Source organism: Drosophila gunungcola (assembly GCF_025200985.1).
Source record: "Drosophila gunungcola strain Sukarami chromosome 2L unlocalized genomic scaffold, Dgunungcola_SK_2 000008F, whole genome shotgun sequence".
NCBI lineage: Eukaryota > Metazoa > Arthropoda > Insecta > Diptera > Drosophilidae > Drosophila > Drosophila gunungcola.
Window position 1 is genome coordinate 3,240,674 of NW_026453163.1, and position 27,134 is coordinate 3,267,807.

At 37.6% G+C, this 27,134-nt stretch overlaps 1 protein-coding gene across 2 annotated transcripts; it reads right to left on the bottom strand.

Annotated features, from left to right (window-relative positions):
- Positions 1 to 1,180: 1,180 nt before the first annotated feature.
- On the bottom strand, positions 1,181 to 26,916 carry LOC128253462 (limbic system-associated membrane protein). 2 transcript variants are annotated; one of them, XM_052981869.1, is made up of 12 exons: positions 26,696 to 26,916; positions 20,748 to 20,947; positions 18,998 to 19,095; positions 14,595 to 14,740; positions 14,479 to 14,540; positions 11,848 to 12,006; positions 6,372 to 6,500; positions 6,143 to 6,280; positions 5,173 to 5,325; positions 5,054 to 5,107; positions 3,921 to 4,013; positions 1,181 to 2,532 (listed from the first exon to the last, which is right to left on the bottom strand). In XM_052981869.1, exons 2-12 carry the CDS (start codon positions 20,866 to 20,868, stop codon positions 2,351 to 2,353), a joined length of 1,335 nt encoding a protein of 444 aa, XP_052837829.1. In that variant the 5' UTR covers positions 20,869 to 20,947; positions 26,696 to 26,916; the 3' UTR covers positions 1,181 to 2,350. The 2 variants fall into 2 exon arrangements, with proteins under 2 accessions (XP_052837829.1, XP_052837830.1); XM_052981870.1 differs by lacking the exon at positions 26,696 to 26,916 and adding an exon at positions 26,301 to 26,448.
- Between the last annotated feature and the right edge of the window lie 218 nt (positions 26,917 to 27,134).

Sequence of the window (27,134 nt, forward strand, 5' to 3'; positions counted from 1 at the left end):
TCCACCTACAAGGCAATTTATTTAAATTGTTAAAATTCACGTTTTTAACGAAATAATATCGCTCACAAAATAAACATTAATTTTCATCATGAATCTTTATCCTTACACTTTATTATTTTATGCACTTGCAGAGGGTATTATAATTTAATTTAGTGCATAGCAGTGAATAACACAATTCCGACCCGATAAAGTATATATATTCTTAATCAGCATCTCCAGGAGAGTTGATCTGGCCATGTTCGTCTTTCCGTCCGACCGTTTCTTGTTATTCTATTACAGATATATTACATATAACTCGGAACGAGCCGAGTCGAACGACAATATCATATAACTATTTTTTTCAGAAACATGGTGTGCATATAGATCATTGTTTTAAAAAAAAATGCATAAAAATCTAAACATAGTTTTTTCAAAATAAAATATTTAATGTTTGCAATAGCTGCAACAGCTTCGGCTTGCCGAAGGTGGCTTCCTTTGTTCTTTATTAATACTATGATTTATCTATTAGTACCCAGCAAGTATTAAAGTACTTTAAAACTCGCTTTTTATGATAATGGTTTTAATTTTATTTATTTTTTTCCGCTTTGATTGCACTGACTTATTGTGTTTATGTCACAGCCGATTCAGGCAATCATTTCTTGAATTCATTTCAGGTATCTGTTTGCACACAAAAGTTGACTATGAATTTATAAGTATTGCCGTCATAGCTCGACACATAAATGGCAACTCCTTACGCAAATATTATATTAGTCTTTAATTAGCCCACCATAGGCTTTTGCCTACACTTAACGACACCAGAATTGTTGCTTCAATTTTTTCTCCACTTCTTTCTTTGCGATTTCAATAATTTTATTGTATTATCTGCATGTCATTGGCTTATCGAAATGCACATGATGGCACATCCAGCAGCTCTACTTTTCATAATGTCATGAATTCGTCAGTATTGCATAAAAGCTATTAATCGATTGTACAAATGTGTTCAAACATTTTAAACATTTTAAAACGGCAAGCGTCAATAGCTTTCTTCGCTACGATCCGAAGCCCGAAGTCAAATCTTAACATTCATACTTACCAGAAGCATATTTCAAACAACATCGGATTTACGTGCCCCACATAAATAAAGTTATGTTTTTACTTAACACATTAATGTTAAACTTTATTTATTTTATAAATATTCCTGTCGATTCGGCAATTTGCTTACACTGTCATGTACATGTGATGCTTAAAAATATTAATTTATACTGGTATGCGATAAATGTATGGGTGTGTACATAATAGCGATATAAACACAACTGATATAATTTGCTCCTTCAACAATTAACTTTCGTCTGGAAATTTTACGCTCAATACATATTAAATGGAGCTGCATCCGCACTAAATAGTGTGATTAATTTGCCCGTTAAATTTACCGCATGACTTGTATTCCATATATTACCTTTAAATAACTGAAATCTGATTGTCAACATAAATGAAAAAAAAGGTATTGAATTTTTTCTAATTTTAGAGTGTTGAATAAATTATAAGTATTTTGTGAAAAGTGGTAAATATGGTTAAATATTATAACATTCTAGGAGCACCGAAGCAAGGTAAAGAACAATAAATGAGGCCTTTTTGTTGGTTAAAGTTTTTGGGAACACAGCCAGCTGCTGAGCTTATTAATGAATAATTTTTGTTTTTACATTAAAGCTATTAAGCTTTTGGCGGATATTTATTTCTCATTGCAGTTTGTGATATAGCTAGGTATATCGGATATGATAGTAGTTACTCGTATATTTATTGAAACTCCTTGTGGATAAATATTTCTTTACCGAAGACTTCTCTTAACTGTGTTGGAACTAAACTTTTTAAATTTGTATTAAATGGTAAATTAATGTTGCCCATTCAGACTATTACCACATCTGGTTCTTACAATATTTATAATACATAGCCCCTTGCCAACTCCAACTTCTTTACAAAAACTTGCCATACGTCTATATACACGTGCCGTAATTGATTTGCAATCTGCGATATCTTACAAAGGTTGCACCGAAGGCTAAGCTTGAACCTTAACTAAAATCCAACAGCTTGACAACAGCGCGATTTTGGATTAGGAAGCCTAGTTTACTTACTGGCTACAGACGCGGACCGCCGCCGCGTCATGGATGTGATATATGTAATTCGGCGTCGACAAACTTTAACTAGAGCAGCCGCAACGAGCCATAAATCAGCACCGAGCAGCGTTTGGCATTGACAAACTCAATCATCATTGCACTGCCAGTGCCGCAGACTGCAGACTTTGCTCCAGCTCCAGCTCCAAGTTCAGATTTGGCGCTGTCTGCATCTCCATGTCCATGTCAACTCGGCGTCTGTGTCAAACATGCGTCAGTGCTTGTGGCGACAGTGTCATCTGAGTTTCCCGCATCGGAGCCAGGGCCATTGCCAATGCCACTGCCACTGCCAGGAGCAGCGGTCCGCCGAGGTCCTGCCGCCAAGTTCGAGCTGCAGAGGATCCGTAAATGCTGTCGATGCTCTCCGCACTCAGGCTCAAATCGGCTGCGAATGGGGAGACACTCGTATGTTAATGGGATGGCTGGGCAGCAGCGGAAATTGGATAAGGCTTTTGAGTGGAGTGATTAGCTAGCCTGGTCGGAGGTTCTGGCTTGGTCGGAGTGGTAGCCTGCCCTTGCGGTGGATTTTAGTCCAGCATCCCAGTTATTTTCATCGATTACCGCGATTCGTATTATGTTTACTGATGGGTGAGGACGGATCAAAAAACGAATATTCTTTTACCCTTAGAACAACCAATCAACTCAAAACAATAGTCTTTTTTTAGCTTAAGCTTACATTAATCATAGTTTTAACATTTTAAGAGCTTTGTAAAAAAGATTGATAAACTTTTTTTAAAATTTTTAATTTAATTAATAGATCAGGTATTAAACAGATTTTTATTCCAATGCAGAAATGCAGATGAAAACTGAGTTTTAAAATTGTTATAAAATCATACACTGCAGTAAAATGAAAATTTTATTTTAAGGAATTATAGCAGTGTTTGTTTTTTTAAGGAAACTAAAAAAAATTCAATGATTTTTAAAATTAATTTTGTTTGTCGGTAGCATATTAATAAATTAAAAGAAGGTTTGTCCTAGGGTTAAAGTTTTGTTTATGAACACTTTACATTGCCCCTCTAATATCATTGTGACCCAAGCTGTATGTATAGTAATCAGTTTGCATTCAACTAAACTTTGATCCAAGCAAAACTCATTCAAAGTATGTTTTTTCTAGCTATGCTGAAAAGGAAATGTATCTAGGCTGCAAACAAATGCAAAAGAACCAAAACTTGTTCATCAAAATATCTTTATTTACTTTAGAATTTAATGTTTTTATTTTATATTCTATAAAGCGACGGAGAAGTATGGGACTCGACTTATACAGTTAGAGAAAAGAACTTCTCCCGCCATCCCTTGAGTCAATAAAAAAAAGGAAGGCACAAGGATTTCAACTTTCGGCCGCCAACGGCCACAAAAAAAAATTTATTTGATTGTGGCCAAGTATTTACAAATCATTAAATTGCCACAATGCCAAGCCGGGCGTGTTTATTGATATACAATTATTCCCCGGGTGAAGAGAAACTTCCACCTGCCACCTGGCCCAAATAAGTGTGCTACGACTTCGCTCTTTGCTCAGGCCTTGGTCGATCCCTTATTCCCCACCTTCCGGGGGGTTTCTGCCTTGCAAATTAGTGTGAAAATCTGTTAAACGCTGACGGGGGTCGGGGCTGGGTCCACTTTTTATGGCAGTCGTCCTGTCTCGAGTGGCCTGTTAAGCTGGACCCAAACCGCAGGGCAAATGCTTGAAATATGGCCCATAACCCTAATCGGCATGCCGCACTCGCCGCACTCGCTCCTTTTTCTTTTTCTTTTCCTCTGCTCCTGCTCACTCACCTTTTCTTTTTCCCGGATTTTCCATGTCCTCGCCGCTGTGCTCCTGGGCCCTGGCCGGATGATGCGACTCCGAGCCTTTCGTCCGCTTCTTGCCTGCGCAGGGAGAAATTATTGAATCGCGGCTAAGTTTTACTAAGGCGGCGCCACAAAAGCTGAGTATCTTTAATTTACTGCCGAAAGGACTCGTATTTACCATGCATATTCATTATAGACTTGTCGCTGTTTGTTGCCTTTCAGTCCCCCTCCCAAAGTTTCGCTCTGACCGAAGTGAGAGATTCGGCCTCAGTGTCAGCCACCCAATCCCCACCCCGCTACTCGTCTGCCAGCATCTACCTGATCCGTGGCGTTGACGATTTGAAACGGATTTGCATGGCATATGAATTATTTATGCGTTTTTTTCTTCTTTTCCTACTTTTTCGCCCAGCCATGTATTTCCCATGATTCCTGCCACGCCAGCCGGGCCAAGATGAATATTTCCAGCTCATCTTAAATTTATGCCAAGTGGCTATTAAATTTTTTCTTTTCTCGCGCTCTGTCCCGTTTTTCTACCTTTTAGGTGTTGGGTAGCGCAGATTGTACACACAGTAGGGTTGGCAAAGTAATCGATGGCACTATCGATACTATCGATGGTAGAACAATTTAGCTAACATCGGTGGTTTGGGCTCACCATCGATATTATCGCTCTATAAAACTATTTTTTATTATGGTATATTTAATGCATGTTTGGAGTATTTGCTGAAATTTTCTACTTTAAGGTCACTCTGCATTTACAGGAAGTTCAAGAAGGATCTGGTTGGGCTAAGAAGTTTAAAAAAAAACGAAGTAAGACATCATGGCGAAGCGTTATATGACAATTCCATTTTTAAAGTTAATATTAATATGAATTCGTGACAACTTGATTTGTTAATCAGCGTCAGTAGAATAAATAAAGAAATTGGATTTGTTTTTATTGATATTTCGTCCTAACTTTTCTGAGGCTAAGCAATACTCGATACCATCGATAGTGAACACCATCGATCGCCAAAACTATCGATAACACACGATTCGAGAGAAGGGTATGCTTTATATTTCCCTGTTCTTCAGTGTACTTCCGGCAGATATCTTAGGACAATGGGTATTCTTTTGTCACTCACCTTTGTGTCGCGCCTCAAAGTTCTCCACATAGTTCACAGCATTCGGGGGTATTCCTGTTAGTTAGAAGAATCCGTTCCTTACCGCGGCAAAACTTTAGTGGGTTCTTGCAATTACTTACTGTACAGCTTAATTGTGCCATCCGTGTCGCCAAGGGAATTCTTCGCCACGCAGCGATAAGCCCCAAATTCGGCCTGCGTAAGGGGATTTATGTGGAGCCGCATCGAATTGCGATAGCCACCGATTTCCGTGACGTTCGCCGAGTATTTGCCGCCTGCAAGGTGCGAGGGGTTTGATTTCACAGTTAATATTTCATTAAAATAATAAAGTAATTAATATTTAATTGAAATTTTGCGTTACTTAATAATTAAATGCATGTCACGCGCACATCGACCGTAAGTACGGGCGGGCAAAGTTTCAACAATGTTGCTGACAGGCATAAATTTATGCACGAACTCATGTCACACCGGAGGCCTGATCATGGGGTTGGTTTTTCACGGGCTGATTCGGTTTTTCTGGTGTCAATTAAAATCTGCCAGAAACAAAATTGTAAATTAATTTGATTTCCAGTTATGACAACGACTGCGAGGCCAGCAATCCAAGTCACTTCTTCAAGCCACCGCCCTGCCGCTTTTACCGACAGCCGCGAAACCGCAGGACTGCGGCCCTGACTGTCTGGCTAGTATATCCGTGCTAGTGCGCGACTAAATCAGCTAATTAACAACTTTTTCGGTGTGTCTGCGTCTGTCGCGTGGAGTTTGCACTCAGCGGTCATCAGTTTGTTAGCTGGCAGTATGTTTTCGCCCCCGGGAAACCGCGAACTTTCCTCCAAGGGACTGGTCGGGGTCTGATTTGGCTTCGGGCTTAGTGCTAATGTGCTAATGTGCTCGCCACGGCTTATGACCTTTTAAATGTTTACAAGCACTCACTGGATGTTTGGTTATAAAATGACAGAACTCAATACCAATATGCAATATTACGTGACGAGAAATAGTGTTTGCAAAACGCAGTAGGTTGAACCGACTGATTTCCGAGGTGGATCCGGAAATATACTGTAAAGTCAAAGCGTGCAAGACGACTCTTTTAATCACCTGGTGGCACAATCTCTCCACGTTCCCTGGTCCAGTAGTTGATCGACTTGGGGTAGGCCTCCGATTCGCATTCCAAAGTCACGCCTTTTCCCTCTACAGCTCCAATCAATTGGTTCTGAACGGTGATCATCGGTGCGACTGAAATTGGAATACAAAATTAAGGCTTGTTAAGTTTAAAAATCTAAAAAAAAACTTGATCTTTCAATAGTAAGTTCTGCTATGTACTTACAATGCACAACAAGCGTTATCCGTTTGCTCACCGAAGGCGGGACTCCGTTGGAAGCTATGCACAAGTAGGCGCCCATATGATGACGTCTTACGTTCGGTATTATTAGATCAGTACCCTCAATGCTCAAGACTGCAAATATTATTTATTTGGAAATTATAAAATTATTTTTCCACTGAAAGCTATTCTCGAGGGGTATAAAAGTAAGTTAAATCTACAAAGAGTTGGGAAAGCTTGATACGGTTTAACCAAAGACTATATAATTCGCTATACACAATACAGTATTATAGAGACTCTACACCTTATGTGTTAGAGGGTCTTTGGTTTAACTATTCAAGTTTTCCAGAGCTATTCCAGATTTTTGGTTCAAGTTAATGGTAGTTGATTTACATGTAAACTTTCAATTGATTTGTACTAGTATGGAGTCATTGATTTGTACTAGTATGGAGTCACAGAATTGTCAATGATGTATATTTAAAAATTCAATAGAAATTTCTGAGGTGGTGATTTCAATTTTATTGCAAAAGAAATTATAAGTTTAGCCAAAATTAAGCTTCAATAGTGTATATATATTCTTGGTCAGACAAGTAAGTCTGCCAGACTTTTTTTTAGTCGAACTAACCTCTCAGTTTAAAAGCTATCTGGCAGACCTTTACCAGATAGTTTTTTTTAGTATTTTCGTTTACGAGTTGCATATCATATCATAACAGCCACTGGTAATTGGTAAACTGAGTTTATTGACTATTTCCTTGTTTTTGATGCACTTTAGTAGTTTTAATAACTTAAAGTAATTTATTTATCTCAAAACTAAATGTCAAACGATTCGGATTGCATTTCCTTAACTGCATGGGTAAACGGAAATAAACGGATATGATTACCACCTAACAACAAAAGTATGAACGAAACTTTGCAATTATTACAGTAGTAATAACATTTTTCTAAGCTCGAGACTGAATGTGCGCAGTTTCAGTGCTTTGCATTCAACAAAAGTTGAGTGCAGCACAATACATTTTTGTGTACCAGATACTGGTGACTTTTTATGGCAGTACTCGACGTTTTCGGGTTCCGAGCAAACATCCTGTTATCATGGTCGAAGTGGGGCTGGCATTATATAAGCGGCATTGAGGCTGGTTTAAGCCGGCAACACCACAGACGACGATGCGGATGAGTGTGGTCCTGTTTGGGTGCGCCGGAACCGGAAGTTCTGGCTAGTTTGCGCTTGATGTTGTTGGGCAAAGTTGTGGGACATAATAATACGCTGATTTTTCGTTTATTGATTTGCCTTTTTGGCCAGGGTCCATTCTAGCCCCACCGAGTCGCTTATTAGCCGAACTCTCCACCTGTTTTTTTTGCGGTGCGGTTCCGAGGGTTCACAGTGCGGTCATTAAACGTAATAGCCACGAAAAGTGTGTAATTTTGTTGGAGCCCTGCCATGGCATAAAACTTTACTTCTGTTCAGCCGATTTCATTTCATTTCAGAGCGGCAACGAACACGAACCGAAATAATCAAATTTCAAATGAAACAAACTTTGGTCGAAAAAACAAAAGGGTGCTTAAAACAATAGAGAACAAGTAAGGGAAATGGAAAACACTCTTTTTCATTTAAAAATGTTTATATTATGTTTTATAATAATTAAAAAACTGTGATCAAGTCCTGTATGATCGAGATTTAAAAACAAATATATAATATGAAGATCCATTTTAAATGTAACACCATGTAATTACTTATTAAATATCATTCATAATAAAATCAAATTACAAAAAAAGGTCTAACGTATACAACGCATTTAAGTAAAATAATTTTTTTATTGCATATAATAGGCGTATAAGCATAGCTATTGGCATCTTAGTACAACACATGAACCATGCAAAACCGATAGGTGGTTAAAGGATTATCTTGATCAAAGCTGCAGACATGAAAAACAAATAAATATTTAAAGCTGGCAGGATTTTAATGGTAAAGCTTCATATTATACACTCTCCGGGCGCACTCCATCACCGACAAACTTTTTAACGCCCCCTGACTTGCAATCTAGTCTAGCCCTCTGACTTGAAAACACAAGCACACACGAGTGAAATCGGGAAAATGGAAAAGGGCCTTGCAGTGGCCGGACAGTAAGCGGACTCGTTTGGCAGAGAAGGGGCTGAGTTGGGTGGCAGTCATTTAAGCCCCGGCGAAAAGGTCATTTTGCCAGCTTTTTGTTCTCTTTATGCTGATTTTTTGCATCCTCTCATTTAGCCGTATGAGTTTTTTTCTGTTTCACGTTTGTCGTTTTGGGGTTTCCAGGGGATCTTTTCTGCATCACCTTTGATTTAAGCTCATTTATTATTTGGCTCTTTGTGCTGTGTTTAGACTACGGTCGAATTTTGTATACCCTTGCAGAGGTTATTATCGTTTAAAAACAAAAGTTGGCAACGCAGTGAAGGACGGAAATGTTTCCTCTAAAGTATATGTGTTCTTGATCACCATCACTAGGTAGTTCGACCTAGCCATGTCCGTTTGTTCGTCCGTCTGTCCGAAACCGAATATAATGTTATCAATTTATCTTGATTTAATCAAATATAATCATATCAAGCCCAAAACCCAATGCATTGCCAACGAATCTGGTCGTTGGTTACAAAATGCGGCGTTCCTACTTATTTTTGCATACTCTGAGGCCTCTTTATAAATTATTTCAAAACGCTAGTGGCTCCGTTCTAAAAAAAACTTGCTCTGCAAATTTACTAGAATCTGCATTTTAGGTCTCGACGTTTATACGGACAGACAGACAGAGAGACAGACTGACGGAACGACACTGCTATTGATCCTGATCAAGATAATATATACTTTTTATGGTCAGAAACGCTTCCTTCTATTTGTAACATACTTTTCAAGAATTACAATATACCCTTTTATTCTACGATTTACGGGTATAAAAATACACGACAAAAAACCGAAAATAATTTGATCGATTTATAATCATTTCGCTGACATCAATGCATTGGGTTTTGGGTTTTGGACAACGAATGTGGTTGTTGGCCCTATAGTGCAATGGATTGGTTGCAAAATGCGACGTTCCATCTTTTCATTGCATACTTTAAGGCGCCTTTATAATTATTTCAAAACCCTTGTGATTTCTGTAGCACCTCATTTTGAGTCTCGAATTCTGTTGTCAAACTTCGTAGTTTAACGAGAACTATATATATGTAGCATATGTTGCTGTGGATTAAATAACGCCGTCATCAATACATAATTTTAGATAAGGACATTTGGTCTTACAACAAAACAGTTACCCTTCAAACATTTATATTTTTTAAACAAAGAACTTGCATATTAATACGTAAACTCGTTTAAGGCTAGCTAACTTTCCAAATTAAGAACTCGAAATTGCAACTCCTCTCATCTGACGAACACTTCAAGGCCAATTAGTAAATCTGGCCTGTTCCAACCGCCAGCTCGCCACCACCAACAATCGGCCCCTAACCATTTGCTAATTCTGTCAGTCAGACGTCATCATCATCAACAGCCAAACAGGACTGGGCGAAGCTCTCGCATGCTGGCCCCACTGCAGTCTGCAGGTACAGGTGCCATGGCCACGAATTGGGACTGCCGCCCAACCACCCAACCACCCAGTTCCACTACCACTACCACTACCACTACCACTCGATAGCCTTGGGCAGGACTCGGCCCAGAGCCAGCCTGTAGCTATAACGGCTGATGGCCAACTCTGTTGCCGCTGCCTTTTTGTGTAAAAGTACTCCAAAATGTTGGATGGAAAGCCTCATACAGGCGGTGGAGTCGGCAACAACAGCAAAGGTACTTACAAATCAGAAGGGTGGGCGCATAAGAGGGGGTGCCCTCACTGTACTGTGAGAAAATGAAAAAAAGCTATCAACAATTTTAACCAGCATGGAAAAGCAGTCGAAAAAGGTTGAGCTGTTTAAGATTAAACTTTTGCGAAGCATAGAAAAATTTGTATAGAATTTGTCAGAAATCTTCCCAAACCGTTTGCTGGTCAATAAAACTTAAACGTTATATAATATTATATATATATGTATATATTTCATATAAGTGTCTTAAAAAATAATTAAAATAATATTATGTTAACATTTTGTTTTTTAATTATTATAAAGAATATGGTTTAGATTTATAAGACTGATAGAATAACTATGACCAATGTATTTAGATCTTGGCGATGTGTTTTCGAAATTTCAGTAGACAGTGCTTATCGAACTGACGAAATGGCAGGCTGGTATAGCTGAATACTGCCACTAAACAAGAATATGTACTATAAATATTTGAAATATTTATTCTAAGAGAATTGTGAATAATATTATTTTTAAGTTTTTATACCCTTGCAGAGGGTATTATAATTTCAGTCAGAAGTTTGCAACGCAGTGAAGGAGACGTTTCCGACCCTATAAAGTATATATATTCTTGATCAGCATCACTAGTAGAGTCGATCTAGCCATGTCCGTCTGTCCGTCTGTCCGTCTGTCCGTCCGTTTATATGCAAACTAGTCTCTCAGTTTTAAAGCTATCTGCATGAAACTTTCCCAAAAGTTGTCTTTCTATTGCAGGTAGTATATAAGTCGGAACGAGCCGGATCGGACGACTATAGCATATAGCTCCCATAGGAACAATCGGAAAAATAAATGAAAAAAAATTATAACTTTTCTGTTTTTTATTTTTTTGTTTAGTTCTTCGACATTTAGTAATGGTTAAATATTTCCGATTTACGGATTAAATTTCATCAAAGTCGGACGACTATATCATATAGCTCTCATAGGAACAATCGGAAAAATAAATGAAAAAAATTATAACTTTTCTGTTTTTTAATTTTTTGTTTAGTTCTTCGACATATAGCAATGGTTAAATATTTCAGAATTATGGTTTAAATTTTATCAAAATCGGACGTCTATATCATATAGCTCCCTTAGAAATAATAAAATATATAAAATAACTATCAAATAATTGAGCTGCAAATCATCATAGCTTCAATGTTTTTAAACATATACGAAAGTAAATCATAATTTTAATGTTTTCAAAAATGTTTAATTCTTGCAATAGCTGCAAGGGTATATGAACTTCGGCTTGCCGAAGTTTGCTTTCTTTCTTGTTGTACTTAAAAAAAAGAGCTTTGAACATAGTTTTCTGTGAAATTTTGAGATTTTTTAGCGGGGCTACTAGAAAAAAGTTAGAGTACCTCATCTCGTATTCATTTGCCAGCAACTACGTGAAAATAAGTATGATTATTTTTCGAGCTTTAAAAATGATTATAATGGTATTTGAGTTTGAGCTTAATTTCATGGCCAGTTTTGGAAACTGCGAACCAAAATGAGCTAAATATTTTTCTTTAATGCAAAAATATGTTTTTAATGTTTATGTTTAATTTTAAAAAATATATTTTGTTCATGTTATGGAATACCATCAGATGAGCGCATGTAAATAGTTTGCAGTGCGCGAACTCGCGATACCAAAATGTGAGTCCCGACTTACCCTCCTCTCCGCTGGCCAGCTCGATAGGCACTCCACTTTCACGTCGCCATGTAATTGTCGGCTCTGGCGAACCGGTAGCGGCGCATTTGAGCGTCACGTTACTGCCCTCGCGAACGACCATGTCCGTGCTCGTAGGATAATCTAGGATATCCGGCGGTACTGCAGCCAGCAACAGCAGTCGGCCATCGAGTTGCCATCGGGTTGCAATCGGGGTCGCCAGAGGTTGGTCGTGGTTAGATAATATTTATAACAAACATCGCAGAAATAATGCATTGCACATGTAAAGAGACAGAGGGAGAAGAGAAAGAGCGGGAAAATGAGAATGAACTGCAATCGTTTTAAATAATTTAAATTTGTAATTCTTCATTTAAATAATTAGCTCGGACTGTTCAGATGGCGCCCGCGGGTGGACCGAGGCAGAGGCAGAGGCAGAGGCAGAGGCAGTGATTCATTCTCGTCCGCCACCACCAAAAGACATTCCCGCCTGCATTCAACCCCCTGGCGAAATGGGGAGTCCTCGCATTTGCCTTTGTTTTAAGGACAAACTTTCCACATGTCCCGAAACACACAAATTATTACAACCGTCGCTGCGGTAAGGACAGCGGACAGAAAGGCGGACGGACACCCACAGCGGAAAACCTATGAGCCGTGAAAACGTAATAATACCAGGTCGAGGCGAGGGCTGGTCCCTGGACTGTGTGCATATAATATCCCGCAATTATGTGGTCGGTAAATGACCAAAAAATGTGCTGGTGTTGACAAACAGCTTGTTAAGCCTGGAAGCGGGTGAGTCAGTCTGTGTGCTGGCCACTGACCACTGGATGGTCATTAAGTGGCCAAGGTTAGCCTGGGAGCGGGAAAATTGCAGCCCTAAAGTTGGTTGGGTTGGTGGTGTGTCTCGTATCTCGAAATCCCTTTTAAACTGCTGAAAAGCAAGGTGGGGCAAAGTATAGAAGTGATGGCCTGGACTAAGATTTCCTTTTCGATTGTCATTCGCGTGTCATTTGCTTCCGTTATTACCACAAATCCAAATATCCAATCATTCCCAAATATCTGTGTAACATCACTGAGTTTTGTGCGAGAAGCCACATGGTTGGACATTTTAATATGAATATTTCATTTGCTTAAATGTCACAAATGCCATTGAGGCATGGGAGTTTAAGTTGGGTCATCGTGCACATCCTGCATGCGAGTACGTGTATGTATGAATTGAAAAAGTAGACAAGTGGAGACGCATTGGAAATACAAAAAGGTGAGAGCTGTGCCGCTTCCGCTACGGTTTGTCGTCGACTATTTAACTGCACTCGGTCACGAAAATCATCAGGAGCGACCACCTCTCAAAGTCCACCCTCCACTTGTTCCAAACGCGAACGTTTCCCGTGGCCGATTTTCCGACCTTCCTTCGTTTTCCCGCGAACCCATTTGAAGTGGGTTACAGTGGTCTTATCTAGCTCAGGTTGATGAAATCATCAAAAAATTAATTCATGATCTTGAAGTAAAACTTTGAGTTAACAAGCTATAAAATAACTAAAACTTATTTAATGTCATTTACAATTCGGTTGCCTATGCAAACATGACCAAAAATAAAAGAAATTAAGTTTTTATTTTCAAAAATGCTATAATTAATAAAATTAATTAAATAGTATCTAATAACGTTTGACTTTACTATATTTATTATAACTTTTAAGTAATGAAATTTTATTGAGAATGTTGTTGTGCTTGTATTTATGTAAATATTTTCATTAAAAATGGGTTTGACTTCTGAATTTTTGTAATAAACAGATATAAACATAAATACCATGAAATGTCATCTTTGAGGCGATTCCATTAAGATTCCATTAATATGTTTTCCATTATATCTTCCTATTTCGTATTTTCGTATTTTGTATTGTATTGTGTATTTTTCATTATTTTGCGAAAGACAATTACTAATTTTCAATTAAACCAATTTATCTTGGGGCACTGTGCGCTGCCCGCTGATTATCCAGTGCAAATACACACAGTTGATTATACTTTTTCGTGTTTGTCGGTGAATGCCGCGCCGACTGCAATGGTGGCTAAAATATTTAGCGCTTTGATTTAGATTTGGCAGCGAGAGGTATTTAGGCACTGTGGGCACCAGGGAAGCGTAGGGGGGAATGGGAATGGGAATGGGGGCAGACACGGGCAAGCGGACCGCAAATGGACAGTCCAAATGTGCCCGGCGAACACTTCATAGGCCGGGGTACTTCTTACGATGCCTCTCTGAGTTGCGTTGCCGTTTTAATTCAAAATCAACAATTTCTGCGGTTCAGTGGACGGTTAAACATGTTTAAGCACTCGCAATGGAAAGTCGCCCCCGGCGAGCTCCGTTTGCAGAGTTTTGCCCTGAGACCTCGCGTATTAGCCGGTTGAATTTAATAAGCCACGGACTCCCACATTCGTGGCAGTGTTATTCTCTTTTTGCGCCCGGCAGCTCATTTCCTTTTTTTCACTTAATTTTTTAATATTTTTGTTTTGTGGAATACGGATCGAACAATGGGAGAGCAAGTCCGGGCAACGAGGCGTATGATTGTTTGACAACCGAAACGTAATAAGCAAAAAAAAAACCTCTCGCCATTCCGCCATTCCGGCATTCCACCATCCACTTACCCACAACATCTAGGTAACCCATTTGGCTTTTCATCGGATCCGTGTTGATTTGGCACATGTACCTGAAACATTACAAATTATTAAGTCGAATCGGGAATTTAACCTGATGTGCATACCAGCCTTTGTCCGACTCTTTAATGTCCTTAATGCGCATTGTCCAGGTTTTGTGCTCAGAGTTCGCAATGCCAATGCGTTGGTTTTTTGTTATAACATGATTTTGAATGGTTAGAATTGTTTGTGTGTCGACTCGAAGCCACGCTACCTGTAATGTAGAATATTAAATAACAATTAAATCAATTACGGAGGCCGAGAAAACCACAACAAAAATATAAAAGGGGAGAAAGGTAAATTGACAAGGTTCTGTCTTAGGTCAAGACAAATAAAATATATATGAGTGTTTTATAATAAATTGACCGCAGTTCACGGATGAAGTGTTGGGGAGAAGACTACATATTGTAGCCAATATATTGAAAATCTGCCAATAATAGTTTTAAGCCATGTTTAAATTGAGACTTTTTGTTTAAAAAGCAGCGCCAACTTCAAATTCTTCAAAGTTTAAAACTCGAGTCCGTTGACAAGCACGTTATTTTGAACGCGATGAACTAACTATAATCTGGTAACATTTTGCCTAACTGAAGGAGAAAATAATACTGTAATTGTAATCTTTTAAATAGCACAAAAAGTTATTTTTCGTTAATTCAGGCTACAATTTATTAATAAGATATAATCTGTTATTAAAATAAGTATAGATATATTTCATTATACGCAATTATTTTCTAAAACAATCATCTTTTAAGTAATAGTTTAAATACAAAAATAATGAAGCCATGTCCTTTAACAACGACATAATTTTAAAAAATCCATTTTAAAAACAAGAAAAGAAGCAAACTTCGGCAAGCCGAAGTTTATTACCCCTGGAACCTATTGCAAAAATTAAATATTCCTGAAAACATTAAAATTATCAATTACTTGCTTATATGTTTAAAAACATTGGTTATCAATTATTCGATAGTTCGTATGGAATCTATATGATATCGTTCTCCGATTTTAATTAAATTAAAAGCGTAATTCTGAACTGTCAAATTATTAATAATAAAAAAGAATAACAAAAAAATTAAAAATAGATAAGTTACATTCTTTTAACATTTTTATTTTTAATATTTTTAATGATCTCATGGGGGTTATATGTTATAGTCGTCCGATTTTGATGAAATTTAAACCGTAATTCTAAAATATTTAACTATTACTATATGTCGAAGAACTAAAGAAAAAAATTAAAAAACAGCAAAGTTCAGTTTCATTAATTTTTTCCGATTGATCCTATGAGAGCTATATGCTATAGTCGTCCGATTTTGATGAAATGTAAACCGTATTTCTGAAATATTTAACCGTTAGTATATGTCGAAGAACTAAAAAAATAAATTCAAAAACAGCGAAGCTATAGTTTTTTTTATTTTTCCGATTGTTCCTATGGGAGCTATATGCTATAGTCGTCCGATCCGGCTCGTTGCGACTTATGTACTACCTGCAATAGACAGACAACTTTTGGGAAAGTTTCATGCAGATAGCTTTAAAAGTGAGAGACTAGTTTGCGTAGAAACGGACGGACAGACGGGCGGACAGACGGACATGGCTAGATCGACTCGCCTAGTGATGCAGATCAAGAATATATATACTTTATAGGGTCGGAAATGTCTCCTTCACTGCGTTGCAAACTTCTGACTGAAATTATAATACCCTCTGCAAGGGTATAAAAATGAGTAAAAAATATATTATAAAAGTAAAAAGTTACAAAATATTTTAGAAATGGCAGAAGTTAAAAATAAAAATTATTAAAATTATTATTATTTGGCTAAGCTCGCATTCAAATGTTACTATATCAAAGTCTTTGATAGTAGTTGGATGGCCTATATTGTCCTATATATCAAAATAGTAAAGAACGTAATAAATGTACTATCTAGCGAATTAAACAACAAAGGCGATTTGGAGAAAGATGAGGTCGAGATAATCTTTTCGAAAGTTCACGGGACATTCAGTTGGAAATCGAGGATCATGAAAAATAGACGTGTACAACATAAGCATTTTAATAAGACGAAATTCAAAACTTTTATATTACAGATTTTTTTAAAACTTTTTTATACACTGTTCCTTCATTTGTTTAAATAGACTTAAGAAAAGTGAAGTGACTTGAGAGAAGTGAAGTGAAGTGAAGTGAAAGTGAAGTGAAGAAAAGTGAAGGTAGAACCACTCAAGTTTTTTTAAGTGTATTATTTTACCATTATCTTTACAATAAAAAACAAAAAATAATGTTTTTTAACTAACCAAAAAATAATAAAAAACCCTACAAATAGGAGGAACCACGCCCATTTTTCTTAAAACGTCTTTAACTTAATTTAAAAAACCTAGCCTCATCTACATAAATTGAACAGGCACACAATTATATCAAATTCAAGAGCTATGACACGTTGAATGTGATTAATTATGTTAAATGGAAAATATGTTTTCCAATTCAATTTTATTTCTTTCGTTGCTTTAATATTTATCGTTTTTAATACAAGACATATATATTTTCGTGGCATATTCTATGGACCTAAAAATAGGCTACATTTAGCTTTTTCATTATAAAAATGCTATGTATATCTGCCCAGAAACACGCTAAAGTTATAATTTAGTTACCGGTAACACTGGAAGGGATGTTGTTAGCGGGGGTAGTGTGCTGCTTGCTCTTTGATTTTAGATTTGTCAATGTCGTTGACAGACGGCGCCACCTAAAACCCGATTTATTTCTAAGGGGAATTTTTGTTTTGAAATTTGTTAGCTGAGTAACGGGTATCTATTGGTTCTGAAACTTGACTGAAGTGCTATCTTTTGTTTATTAAAATTTCATGGAAATCCGACATTTTCGTTTTTTTTTTACGCCAAGCGTAAGAGTACATTACAATACATTATTACATATGGTATTGCCGAAGTTAGCTTCGTTCCCGATTTATTTGATTTAATATCGTTAATATCTTTCTATAACTTTTTACAAGCAAGTTGTTTTGCAGTATGTTCACTGTTCCTCAATGTTGCTTATTAATGTATAAAATCGACTCGGCTATTGAACCTGAACAAGAATATATATTAGCGGGTAGTCTCTTCTACATGGGTAAAACCTTGGCATTGCTGGTGTTTTAAAATTCCGGTACTTAAAATTTAAGCTAAATTTTATCAATCTAAAACTTTGAAAATTGGGCCATGTCTAAATGGGCCTAAGTGTAATTCCGAGAATATCCAGCAGCTTGTCAGTCATGAATCACACTCCCTAATTAAACATAACTGGCATGCAACGCTGTTCAATTATACACAAAAAATCTATTCCCAGAACTATTCAAGAAATTTTAACTCACACGCACACACTGCCACACAGTCCTATGGAGAAGCTCGTAATTGTACAATTACCCAGGTAAATTATTATGCGATAAAGCACGCAGCTTGTAAGCTAAAAAGCTGAAATACTTTGTATATGGGAGTAGAAGGAGTCCAACCCTTTATTTCGACCTTTGCATGGGAAAAGGCGGCACCGGAGCTTCCGAGGGACTGGGCCCATTTTCATTCAGACGACAAGTCAACACGTGAAGCTATTTGACTTATTTGTGAAACCGCATACTTAAGTATGCACATAAATAAATTAAATACTGGCTAATATCCAGTCGTTTCTATCGATGGCTAATGAATTATTTTCGTTTAAATTGAATTCGGGTTTGTTTTGGGTCCCAGAGCGCTGTCAGCATAAAGTAAGTAATTACACCCAAGTGCCTGCTCAATTATCTTTGAGCGGAACATTGCTTAATTGTGCACGGCACTGTTTGAGGGTGGCTCTTTCTGGCTTCCCCCCCCCCGTCATCATGATACACAGGACGAGGAACAGGAGGAGGAACAGGACCAGTTCCAGGACCCGGCTGCCAACCCCGGCGAAGTGAGAGCACAAAGCTTTTCACTTCAATGGAGATCTACATTCGCTGCTACCTGCCTGAAGAGCTGCGGACACGGATACACTTGCTCCCCCAACGGGACAAACGAATGCAAATGCAAACACAAATAAAACACAGACACTGGGGGAGGAACGGGAGGAAGGGGAGGACAACGCCGCTCTGGACTCGCTTAACACGTCCTCATTCATATTTCAATTACTTTTTATGTGATTTTCGCTTTTGTCATCCGGTAAGCCCGGCATATCCCTATTTATGTTTTTATTTTCACTTTCATTCCGACTGCCATTCAACTCTTGTTGCCCGCTTTTGGGTGTCGAGATTTGGTCTTTGAGATTACACGCTCGTGTCCGGGGATGGTGAAATGTTAATGAATATTAATGCGGCCGGTTTCGGTTTTGTGGCTGCTTATTGAGTGTGTAATTGAGCCCCCAGCTCGAAGCAAAGAGGATGCGGACAGCCGGATCAGCCGAAACAGCCGAAACAGCTTCCCGGATGATTTGCCAATTTAAGTACAGTTATTAACGGATTGGCTGCCCCGTACTCACCTTGTAAGGACCCAGGTCCTGAACGACGCACGTGAGGAAGGCGTCACGTCCCACGGGCGCTGTCATATTCACAATTGGAGAACTAAATTTGGGATCAACTGGAATAAAGTCAAGGGATATTTGTGTTGTGAGCGCAGTCATGCTTGATTGGAAAATAATTGGAATATTATGGTAAATGTGATAGCTTAAATAATGAGCATTCTGAAGAATCTTGCAAGCTGTTAGATACACCAAAAAAAATTGTCATAGAAACTAGACTACTTTTACATGAATTTTAAATTATTGGGTATAAAAAGTACAAAAGTATCAAAATAAAACTTATGTGGTTTACAAATAAAGATTTTGAGTACAGTTTTATTTTCTTTGGTGTGGAAATTAAACTAAAAATTAAAGGTGCTATATTGTTCAGTATCGAATGAAAACTTATTCTTAAAACTGCCTATAGTTTATTTTCTAGACACACTTATTAAAGCTAAACTTTCAATTACTTTTTGGGTATACAAATTAAATATTAAATTTAAATCGTTAAAATTCAATCCACACATTGTTCCAAAGATTATTGGTTTCCGCATCAGAATTAAACTTAAAAATTTCTAATAGTAGCATTTCTTTTCATGTCCATTTTATTTTTATACCCTTGCAGAGTATATTATAATTTAAGTCGTTTACCACCCCAAAAAGTTTAAAAATTCTTGATCAGCATCACTAGGAGAGTCGATCTAACCATGTCCGTCTGTCCGTCCGTCTGATTCCAGGTGAATGCCACCGTCTGAGAACTTTTGGACTCGGAACTTGTTGAGTTTGCAGGCAACATATATGGATAGCTGGCCTCAAGATTACTCCTCAATCCACGGGTCACGAACGACTTCCTTAGTGACAGAAAAATTCCTGTTTTAAAATGGCCAGAGTTGAGTCCCAACCTGAACCCGATTGAGGATCTCTGGGGGATCCGCTCTGCTTCTGTTTTTAATAGCGGAAGGCAGTTTGAGACAGTGCTATTGGCTACACACAAATTAGATTTAGAGGGAAAAAATAAAAAATGCATTTATAATTACTTACTATAAATATAATTTGTAATTTCGTTATATATCTTTAAAAGAAATTGGATTATTTTTAATTTAAATTTTTTATATCTTACATTATTATTATAATAAACCTGCATACCCGAAAATATTTTGAAAAACCTTTGGCTTGTTTTGTTTTGCAAAATTGTGATGCAATATAATTATTTCAATGAGGTATTACCTCGAGATTTATTACCGGATGTTTACAAATTTTATCCACTAAGGCACCCTAAGTTAGAACCTGACACTCAAAAACTTTTTTTTAAGTGTAATTAACAACTTTCATGTTTATTTTAATATTTTGTATTTTTAAGAGTGAATGACTAAAAAAGGCACTATAAATTTTATCATGCAGGACTCTAGCAAATATAGCAAATAATTGTTCCACAATCTTAAAGTAATGTAAACAGTGAAATGAAAATACTCCTTTGGTTTTTTTAAGTTTTACAAAATAAATTGTATAAATAACAAAAATGTATAAAATGAGGGCATTACATGCCCAAAAAAAACCATGGCAAGCTTAAAGATTTTGTTTGAAAATGGAATAGGACAATTTTACTTAGATTAAAGAAAGTAAAAAATATTTAATATATACTAAACTAGTTTCCAGTTGTCGCCACGTCGGCTACTCTGAGAGGCTCTTTTCTAGAAATTGTTTGTATTCCATCTTCAAGAAATTGACTTACCGATAACTTCCGCTGGCACTTCCACTCTCTGAGGATTACATTGTTGACTCATCAGGATTAAGAGCAGTGTAACATTTATCGCACAGTTTTGGGCACGGAACTGAGTAAAGTTTGTTTTCATTTTGTATGTATTTAGTTTGATTAAGTTTGTTAATGACTGGAAACCATCGAGTTGTCTTGTCAGATAATCACTTGTAATCCTATTATGAAATATACATTGAAAAGATGGCATAAGCCAAATTAGCACTTGCCATATAAGTTTTTAAATTGTTTTCTTTTTTTTGTTTAAGGTGCGCGCTCTCAGTTATATAAACTTTTACACAATATAATTGCCAATATCTTCAAAAAGAATGGTTTGATTAGAAACATTTTTTTGTGTCGACAATAAATTACACTATCGATGTCATCGCTCTATAAAAATAGATTTGTATTGTGGTATATTTTAAGAATATTTGGAGTATACTGCGGTATATATGAAAATTCCAATTTTAAAGATGAATTTGTTGGATTTGTTTTTTCTATATTTCGTTCTTTTTTTCTGAGGCTGAACAATTTTCGATAGCCAACACTATCGATAGATATTGACCGAATAGACTTTTAACATCTCTAAATCGACTCGTCTAGTGATCTGGACCAAGAATACATATACTTTGTTCGCTCGGAAGCGCTTCCTTCTATTTGTTACGTACTTTTCAACGACTACAACTTACCCTTTTACGCTGCGAGTAACGGGTATAAAAACTCAGCTAAAAACTAAGGCCGTTCAAATAGAGTGTAAAAAGACAAACAAGATTGGCAAACTTGCACTTCCAGATAATCCCCCGCACCTGAAACCGCTCGAGGGTTGAGTGGGCAATTTCCGCGCGCCTCGTAATTGGCAGTCATTAGCGCGCCTCTAATGGCATCAACTTCTGGCCATTGTTGTTGCTATTTATGCGTGTAAACAGGCAACAGGGCAAAGTTCAACAGAAAGTACTTGAAAACAGAATCAAAACTACGAAACAATGGCAAACAATAATCGCGATGCCGGTCGAAAATACGCCAAATTAAAAAGTTTCAAGTTTAAAGCAGAGCAGAGCCGGTGGCGGTAACGGACCCGAAGGATCTGGAGGCCAACGGCCTTCCTCTCCGGACGTATCCTGTGCCGTCGAGGCGGGTTAAACATATTTCTTTCTCCAGGTATGGCCCTCGCTCTTGGCTTATTTTGCGTGTTCTGGCTGTGTAAATTCTGCAGGCGAACAGCTGCCAGAAATTAACTACCAACCTGCAACTATCTCCTTGAAAAGGTGTTGCATGCTTTTCTCTCTGCTCATTTCATTTTGGCTCGCTTCGGTTTGTTTCACGGCTTTTAAACGTGTCCGGAGGGCAAAACTGTTTACGGAACGGAAATGAAATGTTTCGTTGGCAGCCGCATCGCAGTGAACTCGTAAATAAAGCATCAACCATGCATCCTGACGGACCTCTGATAGTTGTGAAATAGTTGTGCCCCATGCCGAAGCTAAGACAAGTTCGCCTTCGCTTTTTTAAGACCTGTCCGAGTGACATGGACGACACAACTTATGTGGGACTTTTGGGCAATGCAGTTGTAATCAAACTTTCGCTTTTGCTGCCACTAATCCTAATTAATGTCGGTGATAAGCGCTTGCCCCAAAACGTTTAAGCAGTTAAAAAACCCTATTTAGTTTTCATGGATTGGTCTGTAAAACTCAGAATACTCATACCGACTCAAAACTAATTCGATTCGCAAAGCTGTGTTATACTTAAAAACATCATCAGCAGTGAGTATTTAACCAAACTGGATGCTTTTGGTCATCTGAGCAGCTAAGCAAAGGTTTAGTTTTAGATAAGGCGTTTATTTAATGCGTTAAAACAATATATAAACATTAATGTTAATACTTAAGGGAGCTTTAAGAATAAATTTATATATAAACAAAAAAAGAGCTAAAGTTTATATACCATTGCAGCTCTCGAAAAATTTAAATATTCCTTTAAGCTACTTTATCGATTTTTGTGCGGCTGTCTTTTAAAACAGTAAAGCTATAATGATTTTCCGCTGCATTATTTGATTGTTCCTATCGCAGCTATATGGTATCCGTAATTGTGTTATATTAAACCCTTACTTTATCTCATCAAACAGCGAAAATTTAATTTTATTTCATTTATTTTCGTCATATTTTGTTTGTTTTAATGAGAGCTATGATACAGTTGTTTGATTTTAATAAAATTAAAACCGGAATTCTGAAATATAACACCATTAATATATTTATTTAACAAGAAATTAAAAACAGTAAAGCTATAATTTGATCCGTCCTTTTTTTTTTGATCCTCCTTTACTCCTGCCATAAAAAGACCACAAAGAAGCACAGACGGATATGGCAATTTTTATCATACATGAAATTTCAAGCAATTAGGTTTGCATTAATATAAAAAACAAGAACAGGAGCTAGCTTCGGCAAGACAAAGTTTATATACCCTTGCAGCTATTGCAAAAATGAAACATCTAAATTTCGAATTATATGAGTAACCATTAGAGTCCATTGAAGCTATGATGACTTACACTTTAATTATTCGATGGAAACTACATACCTATATGATATCGTTTGCCGATTTTAATAAAATTAAATGCGTAATTCTGAATTATTAAACCATTCAAATGTCAAATATAATTAAAAAAAAAATTAAAAATTGGAGAAGTTACAATTTTTTTTTCATTTGTTTTTTAATATTTTCCATGGGAGCGAGCTTATATATAGAGGTCCGATTTTGATCAAATTTTTACCGTAACTCTACCCTCTGCCAGGGTATAAAAATAAAAATAAATAGGAAAGTTAATATATTGTTCTCACTTTTTTGGTGTTTTATTCATACTGTATGATATAGTCGTCCGGTCTTAATCAAATTTAAGAAGTAGCTCTGAAGTAGTCCCTGCAAAAGTAAAAAAGGGGCAAAACCAAAACATTGTTTTTTTGTTTAAAAGTTAATACCGGTCCAACATTAAGGAAATGTGTTGTCCAACACAGGTATATTCAAATATCCACCCTTATGATTGGGGAACCTTGATTAACTTTCCAGCTGACTCGGCCATGAGACTCAACATGCAAACGATTTTTGGTTCAAAATAAGCAAAGCCTACTTTCTGGCGCCCGCAAACTGACAGGAACCATTTTAAACTGACATTTCATTAAAATTCCTTCTCCCCTCCCGTTGAGTCCATATTGATTTTTTCATAATTTAGCGGAATTGAAAGCAAAGTTGCCGGCATGTGTGGTATGTGTCCTTTGTCATACACATAACACACACATTTAAATCCGCATTGCATGCCCAGAAAAGTAGACTACAAAAGACAACAGGCAAGCGACAGCACTGCAAATGGCTAGGGGAGGGGGTGGGGGTGATGGTGGGACAAGACTGGCGGTAGGCACTAAAAATGTCTAGCAAATGGGCATGGCAATATTATTAATAATTTAGAGCATGCGGGCCACGTCAGGAGCTGGAGTCGGGGACAGGTGATGGCTTCGGCTTCAGACCCATAGCCTGACCACAATCCGAAGCCATATCGAAGTGAATGTGTCGAAAGTCCCTCTTTGCATAGTCAGTTTAAGCGGTTTTCTTTGGGCATTTTCTGTGTGCGGATGACAATCGACAAGCAAGATCCATATTTGATGATCATTGATGTTTCTCAACAATGCTAAGTTAACAATTTTTATCCTCATACTAGCTTAATTTTTCTGTTTGTCAGCTTTACCTCTAAAACTAAATACAATTTCCCATTTTTAAACTTTAGTGTCGGCTTTGAAAAAAATCACAAGCATTTTATAACCTGCAAAACAAATTTTTCCATAAACCACTTCAGAATATTTTATTTATATTTTTTGGTTGAGTAGTTGTTACTTTATAGCAGCACAAGAAATAAAGCAGAAAATGCCCCAAATTTTTAAAAATTTTAAATATAATAACGTAATATTTTTGTAAACTTTTTGTTTATTAAAAATACTATTTCTATTGTTTTAATTCTTTTTTATTGAATTATTATTTATCACTTTTTCTTAGTTGTTTTTTTTTACCATACCTATAAAAAGCACGTGCAACAAAATTTTTTTTTCGAACATATTCTTGGTTTTTCAATTTTATTTTACTAAGTTTTTCTTGATCTCAACTATCCTCGCACAATCAAAGCGTTCTTAACTCAATGTTTTTAAAGCAGTAAAACCCAAATATTTATGAAAAATAATAAAAGCTACTCATGGCTGCTTTCTGTCGTCTAAGTCATATATTATTTTTATGGTTTCGGACATGCACAGTCCCTTTTTTCCTCAACCTCCAATGTAGGTAATCAGCAAAATATTCTGCCTCTGCTACTTGTTTCGTGTGCCATAGGGGATTCTTTTTGTGAGAAAAAAGTCGGCCGATGAAGAAGTGATACACATTTTAAATTTTAATTCTACACAATGAGCCAAAATTCAATTTGTAGCGCAAACATCAATTAACACGTGATAAATTTCGCCCTTTATCACGTTGTTCCTTCGGCATTTTTCAAAATTATTTGCCCTCTTGCTTTTTATTTTTCAATCCAACCTAGAAAAGGGGAAGCCCAGTTGGCGGACTCATACTGCTCAGCTGACGGTGACTTCAAGCAAAGTTCCACTCGGATTTTCAGAATTTTCTTCCCCGCTCACTTTCCAGCACGGAAGTTGATTATTATCGCTTGTTATTAACAACAGCAACAACAATGGTTGGTAAGACCAGACCCCACATGTTGGCCATTATGTCAAACTGACGAGAGGGTTCACAAGCCAGTTCGATATCGCTCAGAAGGCAAATGGAATTTTTTGTATGCCCCACAGAAATAGAAGCCGGGCAATTTGCAATTGAAAGTGTGGGCGTGTTTTTGTGTTCGAGCGGATTACGGATTACTTAACCCCAGGAGCGTACTGCAGCATGACAGAGCTCCCAACTTGAGTCAACATGTTTTAATTTCCATAATAAGTTTTCAGGCCTCACGTGCCCCGACTATAGACTGCACATTCGGTTTAGGACCAGCTGAAATCACAATCAAGCAGATAACAACTGATCAGAAATTATATGTAAAATGCAAATGATAGAGAAATGCCATAAATCGAAAACAGGCGCCAGTCGTCCCCCGGGAAACAGGGGGTGTGGGTGTGGCATGTATTATATCCGGGGCACCCCAAAAGCCCTGCAACATATTTGCAACAAATGGGCAACAAACGGGCAACAGACAGCGGATTTACATGGGCCCTGCGCTTTATGGATATCAATGAACTTTAAATTACAGTCGGCAGCCGTGATACATAAAATATGCAATTGTCGGCGGCCTAAAACCGAGCACTCCTGGTGGACACTCGCACTAGCAATAAACAGCGTCGAGTGCCGGCCCAGACACATTTGTAGGCAAATTTCAGGATACACATCAGCAGCACGCATTGCAGCTGGAAAAGCAAATCATGTGACGACCATTGACCGCCGAGGGTGGCTCGACTGTTGTTGCTTCATAAATAACCTGACTTTTGTTTTTATTTTAAATATAATTACAGTGAACACGCAGCTGACGGCAAATGTCGCCAAAGTCGCGGCTAAATTGCCAACAAGCGGCTAAAAAGGCGCGCGACTTGGCACGCGAGCGAGTTCTACTTGTTGTTGATGTATCCTCAAAATCAGCTAAATTACTATTGAATTTTCAGTGGCCGAAATCAAAGCGAGCGATTGAAAAACGATTCAAGAAAGTTTTTGCAACTTTCATGTTTGGAACACAAGGTTTTGTTTGTGACCCTACAAATGTTTATCATTCCGTTGTTGAACACCGTTGTAATGGTGTAGTATTTAGCTATAGTCTAGCATATATATGTCCAGTTCTAAATGTTAACTAAGAGTGTGTTTCAGTTTATTATTTAGTTAGTTAGTTTATCTCCTGTTTCAGTGAAACTCACTATATAACTGTTTCACAATTGGGCCAGCAATAACCACTATTATCGAGAAATCTTGACAGTGCAAGTCACCCGTGGCCTTTTAGCATCATTTCAATTCACTTGCAACACGAATGCAAGCAACACTTGGCGGCAAAACACTCGCGATTCCGTTCTGGATTAGTTGCGTTTAGCTTTCCGTTTCGATTTCCGGCAGGATCACAGGAGTCAACCGCACGTGCCGAACGACGTCGAAGCACTGAAGCCGCCGAAGCCTGCGAAGCCAGCGAAGCCGATGGCGACCAAAGGCGAGCGAGGCGACTGCCGAGCGGTCCCGAAGATGCTCCTTGGGCGAATCGTCGTCGCTTTGGGGGCGGGTGGGCGTGTGTGGGGGAGGGTGGCGCTGTTCAGTGGGCGACGGGAGGGTGTGCAGCGGCGTCGCGAGCGAATCAGACAACTGTGA

Coding starts and splice junctions, on each gene's coding strand:
- LOC128253462 (XM_052981869.1), bottom strand. CDS start 20,868: ATGAAAACAAACTTTACTCAGTTCCGTGCCCAAAACTGTGCGATAAAT. Junction 6,501..11,847: donor GCTGGCCAGCGGAGAGGAGG/GTAAGTCGGGAC, acceptor TAATATTTGCAG/TCTTGAGCATTGAGGGTACT. Junction 6,281..6,371: donor GATAACGCTTGTTGTGCATT/GTAAGTACATAG, acceptor TTCCAATTTCAG/TCGCACCGATGATCACCGTT.